General features: G+C 46.4%; 1 protein-coding gene across 2 annotated transcripts in view; it reads right to left on the reverse strand.

Moving 5' to 3' along the window:
* Positions 1-13,972, reverse strand: part of LOC121542832 (basal cell adhesion molecule-like) — a 77,518-nt gene extending 63,546 nt beyond the window's left edge. Inside the window, exon 1 of one of the 2 annotated variants that reach the window (XM_041852391.2) lies at positions 13,651-13,972. In XM_041852391.2, coding sequence (XP_041708325.2) covers positions 13,651-13,720 — 70 coding nt within the window. In that variant the 5' untranslated portion in view covers positions 13,721-13,972. The remainder of the gene's footprint in view (positions 1-13,650) is intronic. The other variant, XM_041852392.2, reaches the window with a different exon arrangement.
* Positions 13,973-14,609: the final 637 nt, after the last annotated feature.

The raw sequence follows: 14,609 nt of genomic DNA on the forward strand, positions 1-14,609 counted from the left end.
GCGAGAGAGAGAGAGAGAGAGAGAGAGAGAGAGAGAGAGAGAGAGAGAGAGAAAGAGAGAGAGAGAGATAGAGACAGAGACAGAGAGAATGCCATAGAGTGATAGCTCAGTCTGTCTGCCAACTCTTATTGAGAAATGACATGTCAGTTAACTGTGTTATCTGTGGGAATCCCCGGCGCTTCAAACCCTTCCGGCCTAATTACCGTTATTAGTGGGAATGTCAATCAAACTAGGAATTAAATCACGATCTGAGACCTCCCGCTGTCACCCTGCTGCTGAGCCTATTGTGATGGTGATTAGCAACAGACGCTCCGGACACTCATCTCTGATCTGTCTGTGGCATAGAGAAGAGATGGAGAGGGACAGAGGAGGACAGGAAAGATGGAGGGATAGAGGGGGGAGAATTCAAAAAGGTAAGAGAGACAGCGAGGTAGAAGAGTGTGATAGACAGGGGTAACAGAGTGTAAGAGGGACAGAGGGGTAGTGTGGTGAAAGAGAGAGAAAGAGAGGGAGAGAAGTGTAAAGAGGTAAATGGCTAGAGATAATGTAAGAAAGACAGATATCTGTGAACTGTAAATGAATGTAAGAGAAAGACAGGTAGAAGAGAGAGACAGGCAAAGGTAAATGAGCATAAGAGAGAGATGGGAAGAGGATTGTGAAAGAGAAGTAGATGAAAGTATTCATAGCCCTTGACTTATTCCACATATTGTTGTGTTACAGCCTGAATTCAAAATGGATTCAATTAATTTTTTTCTCACCCATCTACACACAATACACCATAATGACAAAGTTAAAACATGTTTTTAGACATTTTTGCACATTTATTGAAAATGAAATACAGAAATATCTCAATTACATAAGTATTCACACCCCTTTGATATGACACTCCAAATGTTGCTTAGGTGCATCCAATTTCCTTTGATCATCATTGAGATGTCGTTACAACTTGATTGGAGTCCACCTGTAGCCAATGCAATTGTTTGGACATGATTTAGAAAGAAACAGACCTGTCTACATAAGGTCCCACAGTTGACAGCGCATGTCAAAGCAGAAACTATACCATGAAGTCCAAGGAACTGTCCGTAGATCTACGAGATAGAATTGTAATGAGGCTTATACAGTTCATTCGGAATGTATTCAGACCCCTTACCTTTTTCCACATTTTGTTACGCTACAGCCTTATTCTAAAATTTATTAAATAAATGTTTTTCCTCATCAAGTTACACACAATACTCCATAATGACAAAGCGAAAAACAGTTATTTTTTAACAAATTATCAAATGCATAAAAAATAAAAAACAGAAACACCTTATTTACATAAGTATTCAGACCCTTTGCTATGAGACTCAAAATCGAGCTCAGGTGCATCCTTTTTCCATTGATCATCCTTGAGATGTTTTTACAACTTGGAGTCCACCTGTGGTCAATTCAATTGATTGGACATGATTTGGAAAGGCACAGACCAGTTTATATAAGGTCCCACAGTTGACAGTGCATGTCAGAGCAAAAACCAAGCCGTGAGGTCAAAGGAATTGTCTGTAGAGCTCCGAGACAGGATTGTGTCGAGGCACAGATCTGGGGAAGGGTACCAAAAAATGTCTGCAGCATTGAAGGTCCCCAAGAACACAGTGGCCTCCATCATTCTTAAATGGAAGAAGTTTGGAACCACCAAGACTCATCCTAGAGCTGGCCGCTCAGCCAAACTGAGCAATCGGGGGAGAAGGGCCTTGGTCAGGGAGGTCACCAAGAACCCAATGGTCACTCTGACAGAGCTCCAGAGTTCCTCTGTGGAGATGGGAGAACCTTTCAGAAGGACAACAATGTCTGCAGCACTCCACCAATCAGGCCTTTATGGTAGATTGGCCAGACGGAAGCCACTCCTCAGTAAATGTCACGCTTGGAATTTGCCAAAAGGCATCTAAAGGACTCTCAGAACATGAGAAACAAGATTATCTGGTCTGATGAAACCATGATTTAACTCATTGGCTTGAATACCAAGCGTCACGTCTGGAGGAAACCTGGCACCATCCCTACGGTGAAGCATTGTTGTGGCAGCATCATGCTGTGGGGATGTGTTTCAGCGGCAGGGACTGGGAGACTAGTCAGGATCGAGGGAAAGATGAATGGAGAGATCCTTGATGAAAACTTGCTCCAGAGTGCTCAGGACCTCAGACTGGGGCGAAGGTTCACCTTCCAACAGGACAACGACCCTAAGCAAACAGCCAAGAAAACGCAGGAGTGGCTTCGGGACAAGTCTCTGGATGCCCTTGAGTTGCTCAGCCAGAGCCCAGACTTGAACCCGATCTAACATCTCTGGAGAAACCTGAAAATAGCTGTGCAGCGACGCTCCCCATCCAACCTGACAGAGCTTGAGATGATCTGCAGAGAAGAATGGGAGAAACTCCCCAAATACAGGTTTGCCAAGCTTGTAGCGTCATACCCAAGAAGACTTGAGGCTGTAATCGCTGCCAAAGGTGTTTCAACAAAGTACTGAGTAAAGGGTCTGAATACTTATATAAATGTGATATTTCAGTTTTCTATTTTTTATAAATTAGCAAACATTTATAAAAACCAGTTTTTGCTTTGTCATTATGCAGTATTGTGAGTAGATTGATGAGGGGGAAAACTTTTTAATCTATTTTAGAATAAGGCTGTAACGTAACAAAATGTGGAAAAAGTCAAGGGGTCTGAATACTTTCCGAATGCACTGGTATGCACTGGTATAAAACAATTTCTAGTGTTGACAGTTTCTAGGAGTACACTGGTCTCCATCATTGAGAAATAGAAAAAATTGAACTGAGAAACCGGGCAAGAAGGACCTTGGTCAGGGAGGTGACCAAGAACCCAATGACCACTCTGACAGGACTACAGAGTTCCTTGGCTGAGATGGGAGAACCTGCCAGAAGGACAACAGTCTCTACAGCACTTTACCAATCTGGGCTTTATGGGAGAGTGGCCAAACGGAAGCCACTCCTGAGAAAAAGGCACATGACAGCACGCCTGGAGTTTGCAAAAAGGCACATGAAAGACTCAGAGTGTAAGACAAAATCTTAACTCTTTGGCCTGAATGCAAAGCGCTATGTCTGGAGAAAACCAGGCACAGCTCATGACCCGTCTAACACTATCCCAACCATGAAGCATGGTGGTGGCTGCATCATGCTATGGGGATGCTTTCAGTGGCAGGGAGACTGGTAAGATAGAAGGAACAATGAATGGAGTCAAATTCAGACACGTCCTTGATGAGAACCTGCTTCAGAGTGCAAAAGACCTTAGACTGGGGAGAAAATGTACGTTCCAACAGGACAATGACCCCAACCATACAGCCAAAGCAATGCTGGAATGGTGTCTGAACAAGAATGTGAAAGTCCTTGAGTGGCCCAGCCAAAGCCCAGACTTGAATCCCATTGAAAATCTGTGGAAAGACTTGAAGATTGCTGTTCGTCGCCGCTCCCCACCTAACTTAACAGAGCCTGAGAAAATCTGATGTGCAAAGCTGATACAGACATACCCAAGACAACTCAAAGCTGTAATCGCCGCCAAAGGTGCTTCTACAACGTATTGACTCACGGGTGTGAAGACTTATATAAATTAGATATTTCTGTATTTCATTTTCAATACATTTGCTAAAATTATGTTTTCACTTCGTTATTATTGAATATTGTGTGTATATTTCATATATATTTCATCCATTTGGAATTCAGGCTGTAACACAACAAAATGTGGAATACGTCAAGGGGTATGAATACTTTCTGAAGGTACTGTATGTAAGACAGAGAAAGGTGTCGAGGAGGTGAGAGAAATAGAGAGGTAGAGAGGTGAGAGGTAGAGAACGCGCTGTGACTTGAAGAGGATATTAACTGTCTTTCCTCTGTAACTTCTGTAACTCTTCCCACCACTGTCTGTCTCTGTCAAAGTCAAGTCAACACAGGCTTTATTGGCCATGGTGGAGAGAGAAGGGGGCCTATGGAGCTGTGGTACTCCTGGGAGAGGAGCGGGGGTAAGCTACACCTCCAAAAAACAAAGACAGTGGGTTTCCTGCGGGCAGTTACCTGACGAGCCTGGCCCTGTAGTGGACATACGATCTGTTACCAGATGTTACATTACCTTCACTCTCAGCTAACGCACCGGGAAGCCCCCTTTCTCACAGAGAGAGACCTTAACTCAGACTTAGGAAATATGGATACAAACACACACACACACACTGACAAAAACATATGTATACAGTACAGTGCACTTTCATACACACACACATACAAGAGGAAATTAGCGTGAACACACACATGCTCACACACACACATTCCCTCCTGTACCATGCTCTGAGTCTGTCTCTCTTCCATCTCTCCACCTGCTCCAACTCCTCTCCTGCACCACCTCTCCTCCTGCGCCACCTCTCCTCCTGCGCCACCTCTCCTCCTGCGCCACCTCTCCACCTGCTCCATCTCTCCTCCTGCTCTACCTCTTCTCCTGTTGCACCTCTCCTCCTGTTCCACCTCTCTTCCTGTTTCACCTCTCCACCTGCTCCACCTCTCCCCTGCTCCACCTCTCCTCCTGCTCCACCTCTCCTCCAGTTCCACCTCTCCTCCTGCTCCACCTCTCCTCCTGCGCCACCTCTCCACATGCTCCATCTCTGCTCCTGCTCCATCTCTCCTCCTGCTCCATCTCTCCTCCTGCTCCACCTCTCCTCCTGTTCCACCTCTCCTCTTGTTTCACCTCTCCTCCTGCTCCACCTCTCCTCCTGCTCCACCTCTCCTCCTGTTCCACCTCTCCTCCTGTTCCACCTCTCCTCCTGCTCCACCTCTCCTCCTGCTCCACCTCTTCCCTGCTCCACCTCTCCGTGAAGAATTGATATAACACGGCTTGTCAAACAGTGAGGTTAACCATTCCAGTTAACCATTAACTAGATAAAAAACCAGGAGAAATGTCTTACACAGTGAGGAATGTTTATGTCCTCCTTTAACAAAATGAGACAACATTGAACTGGAGATTGGAGATGAAATGGAGGAGAATAAATAAATCACTGCATCACAAACACACACAATACACACAGTGCTCTTTAGCCTGGTGAACTCTTTGTCACATCCCATGGGATGGCGATAAGATTGAATATAACCCATTACACAACAACCATTTGTTGACCACTCCTTAACACAACTGCCAATGGCTGACTGACTGACGAGGGGACAAACAACTCACTCAGCAAGGGGTGCGTTCAAACACACAACATCCACTCACACTCTCTCCAAAACCTTAGTCTACCATTTCAAGACCTCTCCCAAACACAACTCTAATGCGAGTCCTGAAACACACAAGTTGGTCAGGGGTATGTTCAAAACACACAACGTCCACTAACACTGTCTATGCAGCCTTTCTCTAGTTCCGTCCTCAGCCTGTACCACGCATGGTGTGAAAGGACACAGGGTGTGAGAGGAGAGGGGGTCATGTTTGAGAAGGGTTCTATAACTGCTGTTGAGGCAACTGTTGACGTCTGAGAAGCAACAGCTTGAGAAGCTCCCACAGTACCCAAGACCCAGCTCAGAACAGGCAGACAGACGGGGGAGACGGGGGACATCCAGAGGGGTTAGGGTTAGGGTTTCTTGGCTGCCAGTAAACTGATCCGGCCTACAGATCACTGGGTTTTCCACGGACTTCCTAATTGGTATTCCTGAATTCTGACTTTTCGCACGTGTGTGTGTGTATATACTGTATGTGTGTGTGAGCATGTGTGTGTGTGAGCAAGTGTGCATCTCCCTCTTTCAGTCTGGACGAACCAGGAACAACTGCTGACCAAGAAACACGAGTGGGGGTTGCCATGTTGTAGCGTGCAATAGATGGAATATGTAGGCCATGATCTTTCCTGTCTCTCTCCCTCTGCCTGACACAGATTTATATGTAGCTCTAATAGCCAAACCCTCATCTCTGTGTGTGCTGAATGCCTAAAAAGCCCCATGGATCCTGAATGAACGCTCTTTGGCGCAGCATGTTTCTACTGCACTCCCACTAAATGCATTGGCAGCACTTAACATTGTCTCCCCGAATAGCTTTTGAATTTTAAATGTTCCTTGCAATACAGCCCCCCAACCCCCATTCCTTCTCCTTTCAAGGCTCAAGGAAATGGAAAGGAAATGGTCTACGACCCCCCTGCCACCTTCTTCACTATCATCATCATCTTTGTCATCTTCCTCCCTTGTGACAACAAAACAATCGGGAACTGCAGTAACACAATAGTCAGCTGTAATCCCCCCTCATCCCATCCCTTGATCTCTCTCTCTCATCCTCTCTCTCCATCACTCCCTCTCTGTTTCCTTCCTTCCCTCGAAACCCCATAAAGCCACTAATGACAGGACAGCCTTGAAGCAGTAACCATGGAGAAATCAAAGGCACTAGTAGCCAGCTTCCTCTCTCCATATCTCTCACTATCTTCCTCTCTCCCCAATCTCTCTCTCTCTCCTCTCCTTCTCTTTGAACCCTGTAGTGTGTTTACTGTATAAGACTGTTGTGTTGGATGGAATAGAACAGTGAGAGGGAGGAGAGAGAGAGAGAGAGAGAGAGAGAGAGAGAGAGAGAGAGAGAGAGAGAGAGAGAGAGAGAGAGAGAGAGAGAGAGAGAGAGAGAGAGAGAGAGAGAGAGAGAGAGGTGAAGAGACACTGGGATGTTTGCTGAGAAAACAGAGAGGGAAGGGATGTGTGTCCAAGCAGGCCAATCTTATTTTTAAGTAATGAAAAAATAATCAACAGAAGTCATAAATCTGGGGTCAAACGTCTCCCAGGATGGACTTAAAAACATCCCAGTCCAGCACCCTATCCAACGCACACAGCACAGCAGGACCCTACTCCCAGTACCCTCTCTGTGCCGTGCACAAAAGCAGTAACTCCAAACAGAGTAAAGACAACACAGTAAATCCCCACAAACATCAATACACAGCAACGACTCCCTCCAGTGAGCCACCATTACCTAAAACAAAACGGTGAGATAGAGTGAGGAGGGGAGGGAGGAGAGGAAGACAGAGACAGAGGAGATAGGGTAAGAGAGAAATTACAACAGAGACAGACAGGAGACAGGGTAAGAGAGAAATTACAAGAGACAGAGTTAATTCAAAGTATTAAAGCCTGTGTTTATGTATGAGTACTTGTGTGCATGTGTGTGTGTGTGTGTCTGTGTGTGTTGTGCTCGTGTGTGAGTCTGCATCTCAGCATTCTAATCATGGCTTTAGCTGCTCTTTTTGAAGACCTTTAATGATATTAGGATGAAAAGCTCTGAGGAGTGTTTCTGTGAACCACATCATCCGGTAGCTGACTTCAAACTAGGATTAACCCCGTGAAACCTGTCATTTCATACCCAGATGCCCACCGTTGCCTGCCTGCATACCTGCCTGCCTGCTGCCAATTCACCAACTGGACTGTTTGAATTTCTCCCACCATGGGGTTCCACAGAGAACAAACCACAATGAGATAAGAAAGAGCACTTGTTTGGATTTGAAAAGGTTAGGACGACTTAAACCCTGTCCACAGTAACGCTCATCCACTATCATGAGGATTTATGCAGGAAGCTTAATTGCTCCACTGCAATGTGGTCTACATGAACCAAGCAGGGTGTAACCACTACAATGTCATATATCACATGAATGGAAAGCTGTCAAACCACTGAAATGCGGTGGTGCTATGAATGGACCACAGCTCAACCAGTGTAATGTGGTGTCTTGGAGGTGAATAGGGCACAGCGTTGTAAATTCTTGTGTGTTTTTGGATTAGCACCAGTGTGTCGTGATGAGGGGTGTCGGCAAGAGGCAGCCCCTCTCTGCTAGAGAAACAATGTTTGAATGAACAGACACTCAGGGCATGGCGAGCTCCAACCTGTCCATGGGAATACCACTCATTACTATAGGACCTCAGTGTTCAGCTCCGTCTCCATCTATCTCCCCCCTAACCTAAACCCAGTGGAGCAGCATGAATCACCCAAACTAATAGCAGTCCCAGTGCTCCTACACCTACAAATGTAGGATCTTCATTTGAGCCAGTTTGCTACAGCAGGAAAATAAATTCTACAGCAACAGGACATTTTAATTCTTATATGGATTATAATTAATGGACATTTTTGTAAGGGTTGATACATTTTTGGGGTGCAAATTAAGTGTGAAATGTCAAAGTGGAAATTACAAACTTTAGAAGCCTTTTTAAAACTCAAATACACTACAAGTTTGCATTTTCTGAAAATTCTCAGCAACGAAAGAGTGATCAAATTAAGATCCTACATCTGTATACCCCCAGGTTAAATGATAGAGGGGGCAAACACCAACTCGCTCTCTCAAAAAAGCCCTTATCGACCTGTCACTCAGGGTGGTGTTAGCTATCACTGTTGAGAGCTGTTGCACAATGAGAGGAATTAATAGGGATCTGGTGTGTGTGTGTTTGTGCGTGTGTGTGTGCTAACTTAGAATACCACCAGCACCCCTAACCCCCTGTAAAAAAATATTCAAGAAGCCCAAGAAGCCCCCTGACTTTTATCTCCACTGGCTAAATGGCAGGCTTTTAATTTCTCTGCTATAATACCATAATAATTACACATGGCCGCAGGGGGGGTTGTTTGACGCCGACAGGGGACGCAGAAATTAAAGCAAGGAAATGACTGGGGGAATTAAGGAGTTGATAGACAAAGGCTGGAAGCTCAGAGTTTCCTACAGCACCTTGAACTCAGCTGACAGGCTGTCTCAGCGATTCTCTCTGCCACCCTTCTCAATGACCCCCTCATCCTTCTTCAACCGACCCCACCCTCCTTAGTGACCCCCCTCACCCTTCCTCACCCCCTCTCACCACAAGAGAGCAAGGCTGAGACAGTACAGCTAGCGAACACTTTTAGGACGTGAAAGAAGCAAAAGCACCTCTCGACCAACAAAACCGACCATCGTTTATCTAAACACACACAACAAATTACAGTAGACAACTGCTGCATACACTACACGTGTTTTCCCCCTACGGCAAGCTTATGGAACTTCCAACACATCAAACGCCTCATAGCAAAGAACAGGTAAAATACAGTAATTTACTAGCTAAAAAGTAACTTTCCTAATCGGAAATAATCCTCAATCTGACAAATCTTTCCGATCCCTGGCTGTCATGAAGTCGTTGTAGAAGTTTGGCTGTTGATGATTCTAACTCCGGGGTGACATGGTATGTCAAGGGAGCCGTTTCCAACCTGCACAGTTCAACTGGTCACAGGTCAATTGCACCGTCATCGGTACAGGCATGCAAAGCACTCTGGGACGGTCTGGATGTCACACACCGCATATCTGTATCACACACAGTCCCACAGGGGTGTGTTATGTGTGTGGTGTTGTGTGTCCTGTGGTCCTTTTTGGTGCACCGTGGAATAGTTTTGTGGTGAGTGTGTTAGGCCTACTGCTGCTAGGTAGCTCTCTCTCTGCTCTTCCCCTCCCCTCTGTTTGTCCTTGATTGCAGGAGTGAAGTCTGGTGTGCGGGAGTCAGGGTTCCAGCTGCAGCTCATTCACCATAATCACCTCAGCCCTTTAAGACCCGGTCAAACTTGCCACTCATCGTCAGATCATAGTCAAGACAACCATGTTAGTCTCGCTGCCGACTCAACCTGTCTGTTTTCGCTCTTGTGTTTTTTGGACTGTTTATTTACTTTTTCTCCTGTGCCACAGATATTTGGAACCTGACTCCTGCCTCCGCTTCACTCCTGCCACCACCATCCTGCTCTCCACTATCGGACCTCTCCTTTGGACTCCCCACGGACACTAGGACATTACGGTACCACACCTGCCCTGACCTGGATCTGTACCCTCACTGTAACCTGGACTTGCTCTTCCCCATTTATTGGAAACCTGGACTATTGAACATTATAATAAACCTGTTAAAACTTCTCTGGCTTGGTGTACTTGTCTGCATTTGGGTTCTATCCAGTTAAATCTTAACAGTATGATCTGACCAACATGAACCCAGCAGACAGTAGCTCGGATACCACCCCAGAGTGCACTCAAATTTGGACTGCCATAGCCAATCAGGGCATTTTACTTGGCCGACATGATACCCTGTTTAAGACGATTGCTGAGGACAGTCAGGTGCTGCTTAATCAGGTTCAATTACTCACCAATCAAGTGTCTGCCCTTACTACCCCTTCAGCCCAGATCAGAGAGCCTTTTGTTCCTGCTCCAGAGCGCTATGACGGGAACATGGGAACCTGTGGCGAGTTTTTGACTCAATGCTCGTTAGTGTTTGAACAACAGCCCCTCACCTACGCCTCAGAAAGAGCCCGTATTGCCTACCTTATCAACTCTACTAGCGGTTCCGCTCTCATGGTCTGCCCACTGATATTGTCTCCGACAGGGGTCCCCAGTTTGTCTCCCAGGTATGGAAAGCTTTCTGTAAAGCTTTGGGCATCACATCCAGCCTGTCCTCTGGATATCACCCCCAGACCAACGGGCAAGCCGAGAGAGCGAACCAGGAGATGGAGACCGCTCTCCGCTGTGTCACAGGGTCTAACCCTGGGTCTTGGAGCTCCATGCTCCCCTGGGTGGAATATGCTCATAACACCTTGACTAACGCTTCCTCTGGTTTGTCTCCCTTTCTGTGTGCTCTGGGTTATCAACCTCCCCTGTTCCCTTCTCAAGAGAGGGAACTGGCGGTACCCTCGGTGCAGTCCCACATGCGCCGCTGCTTCAAGGTCTGGAGGAAGGCCAGGGTAGCTCTGTCCCGAGCTTCGTCATACATGCAGAGGCAAGCCAACCGTCACCGGTCCCAGGCTCCCGGTTACTCTCCTGGTCAAGAGGTATGGCTTAAGTCACGTGATCTTCCATTGAAAGTAGAATCTAAGAAGATGGCGCCGCGTTTTATAGGACCGTTCAAGATACTGTCTATTGTTAACCCCTGCGCGGTTAAGCTACAGCTTCCTGCCTCCCTACGGGTTCATTCCACTTTTCATGTATCCCAGATCAAGCCTGTGTCTGTCAGCCCTCTGTGCCCGCCCTCTCGTCCCCCTCCTCCGCCCCGGATCGTGGGTGGGGGTCCTGTCTACACTGTCCGGCGACTTCTGGATGTTCGCCGCCGGGGGTCGTGGTTTCCATTACCTGGTGGATTGGGAGGGTTATGGTCCTGAGGAACGTTCCTGGGTGCCCAGGAGCTTCATTGTGGATCCTGCTCTGGTCCGTGAATTTCATCGGTTACATCCCGATAAACCCTGTCGGCCGCCAGGTGGCGTCCGTAGAGGGGGGTACTGTTAGGCCTACTGCTGCTAGGTAGCTCTCTCTCTGCTCTTCCCTCCCCTCTGTTTGTCCTTGATTGCAGGAGTGAAGTCTGGTGTGCGGGAGTCAGGGTTCCAGCTGCAGCTCATTCACCATAATCACCTCAGCCCTTTAAGACCCGGTCAAACTTGCCACTCATCGTCAGATCATAGTCAAGACAACCATGTTAGTCTCGCTGCCGACTCAACCTGTCTGTTTTCGCTCTTGTGTTTTTTGGACTGTTTATTTACTTTTTCTCCTGTGCCACAGATATTTGGAACCTGACTCCTGCCTCCGCTTCACTCCTGCCACCACCATCCTGCTCTCCACTATCGGACCTCTCCTTTGGACTCCCCACGGACACTAGGACATTACGGTACCACACCTGCCCTGACCTGGATCTGTACCCTCACTGTAACCTGGACTTGCTCTTCCCCATTTATTGGAAACCTGGACTATTGAACATTATAATAAACCTGTTAAAACTTCTCTGGCTTGGTGTACTTGTCTGCATTTGGGTTCTATCCAGTTAAATCATAACAGTGTGTGTGTAGCGCGTTGTAGTTGTGTGGTGAGTCAGGATGTGTGTGTGTGTGTGTGTGTGCGTGCGTGTGTGTGTGTGAGTGAAAGTATCCCACAGAGACTCACAGAAACCTGCTATTATTAGACAAACGAGCAAGGGGGAGTGAGGGAGAGAGGGAGGGGTTGGGGGTGAGAAGATGGCAAGATAGAAGAGGTAGGAGAGGGAGCGGTCTTGTCCCCTTTCAGAGTGAGAGAGAGGCGTACTGCACTAAAGTTTAGGGGAGTGCTGTTCTATTCAGCCACTGCAGGGGTGTCCTGGACCTGGACGGGTTGCCGGCGAGGCGGGGACTAGTGTTTCTTACTGTCCTATGTACAGACTAAAGGGCCAGGGGTGGGGACTGGAAGAGCTAAGAACAGGAGCTCACTTAGCTACAATCAAAGCACCACCCACTGCTGTATCCAGCCTACTACGTGAGGTACCAGGCCTTCAATTAGCTGGCTTTGGCTTTTAGTGTAGGCACCTGTTTAGTCTCAGACACACAGACTACACAGTGGCATCATGAAAGACTGGGCTCATATAGCAGACAGCCACACAGCCCGGAGAACAACAGTCTCAAAGACAAGGTGAAGAGTGGATGGAGGGAGGAAGAGGGGAGGTGGAGAGGACAGCGTAGTGGAATTGGAGATCTGAGAACGGTGTGGTAGAGGTTTAAGGGAAAGAGGGAGGGTCGCTGGAGAGAGGAAGGGATGGAGCTGGAGAGTGAGGGATGGTGCAGAACAAGGGATGAATGGAGCAGGAGAGAGGGAGGGATGCAGAGAAAAGGAGGGATGGGTGTAGAGAGAGGGAGGGGTGTTGCTGAACACCAGCCAGGTAACCTCAGAGAGGCGGAGATCCAGATTGGGGAGATGAAGAGGGGGATCTTTGATGGAGAAAAAAATAGATAAGTGAGAGAGAGAGAGAGAGAGAGAGAGAGAGAGAGAGAGAGAGAGAGAGATGCAGAGGCTTGACAGAATGGGAACACCCCACCCTACAAGACCAAATAGCCTACAGAACCGCACTCATTATTTATATAACTCAACATTTTTGACAAGAGAACAGTGGAGTGGAAAAACTAAACTATTGCGTTTGAAAGCATGAGACTTTGCTCAAATCTGGGGCAGATAATGCAAACTATAAATAAATCATAGAGTTTGTGTCATCTACAGGTAAGGTTGTGAGTAGGCCTACCCTAAATCCATTTTATTCACAAAGGCCCATATATCAATCAATTTAAAAACACTCTGTATAGTCGGAGGCGCACCACACCCCTTCCGCCGCATTCTGAACAGCTAGCTCATTGATCATAGATCAAAGACATAGTGGCCATCCCGGCCGCGACAGGCTGTGGCTCAGCTACAGGCTACCGCAGTCCGTTGTGCGCTCAGAAGTGCACTCTACTGCGGAGCAGGGGGTTCCCACATGACTACAAAGGGCAAGTGCAGTCTGGGTTAACCCCTAAAACAGAGCTAAAACATCTTACGAATTTAACATGATCCCTCTTGTCACTTCGTTTAAAATGTGCCGCGCAGCAAAAAGTTGGCCTACATGTAAGTATTTTCTCTCGAATAATTAAAAAATAACTAACTGAGAAGTCCAGCATTTCTCCGGACAAAACTGCTGAGATTTTCAAAGTCTCGATTTACACCTGTTATTTTGGCACGGTCTGGCACTCACGAACAGGTTGTTTTCACATAAAGCGGGTGACAAGAACAAATTGTACATTCAAGTTGTATAACCGATTTGTATAACTCAAATTCATAGCCTCCAGCCAAGAGGAACGAGCAGCAGTGGGCTAAAACAAGATTTACTTTCTAATATAAACTAGACGTGGACGCGTGAAATCGAATTGTCTTACCTTGCAATGAAAAGCAAAGCAGGAAGGTGCACAAGAGCGAAGTGCGTCCAAATGTTACCATCCCGTCCATGGCTCGATCTGTAACTTTTACAGATTTATTTAGCTTTTTTCTTTAGGTGTTTCTGTCGTTATGTATTTGTGGCAGCAGCAAGTCTTCAGTCGTCCAGAGTTGTTTCTCCCTCGCCCTCTCTCTCCCTCTCTCTCTCTTTCTCTCTCTGCCTCTCAATAAAGCTAGCGCTATCCCCCCTCTCTCTCACAGCGAGAAATCTGATGCTGGTGGCAGTCTTGGTTGATATATTTGCACAAAAGGTGACCCACTCCCCCTCCCATCTCTCTCTCCCGCTACACCTCAGTTGCCCTGAAAATACTTGCTAGACTATTCACGTATGCCTACATCGATGGCGGCGGTTTTTGGAAAGTGAAAATAGATTTTCAAAAACAACATTAACACCGAAGTGGATAGTAAAAACTCTTGCCCACTCCAACCACTATTTCTTGTTCCACTAGCCTCCAATATCTATTGTTAGGTTATTACAGTTAATACATTAACAGTATAGCCTATTGATATATTTTCTATTTTCATGAATAACCAACAATAACTAACCGGTACCCACTGTATATAGCCTCGTTGTTGTTATTTTATTGTGTTACTTTTTATTATTTTTTACTTTGGTTTATTTGGTAAATATTTTCTTAACTCTTTCTTGAACTGCATTGTTGGTTAAGGGCTTGTAAGTAAGCATTTCACGGTAAGATCTACACCTTTTGTATTTGGCGCATGTGACAAATAAAGTTTAGTTTGATTTGAAGAACAATAATACACAGCCTACTACCTTGTTAATGAATAGAATAATAATATCAGCTGTGGATAAAATCAGATTCAGAATCATATAGTAGAAAACATCCAGTCCGTTCATATTATGAATTTTTAATAGCCTACACACAATAGCCTCCCTAGC

Source organism: Coregonus clupeaformis, chromosome 28, assembly GCF_020615455.1.
Source record: "Coregonus clupeaformis isolate EN_2021a chromosome 28, ASM2061545v1, whole genome shotgun sequence".
Lineage (NCBI taxonomy): Eukaryota > Metazoa > Chordata > Actinopteri > Salmoniformes > Salmonidae > Coregonus > Coregonus clupeaformis.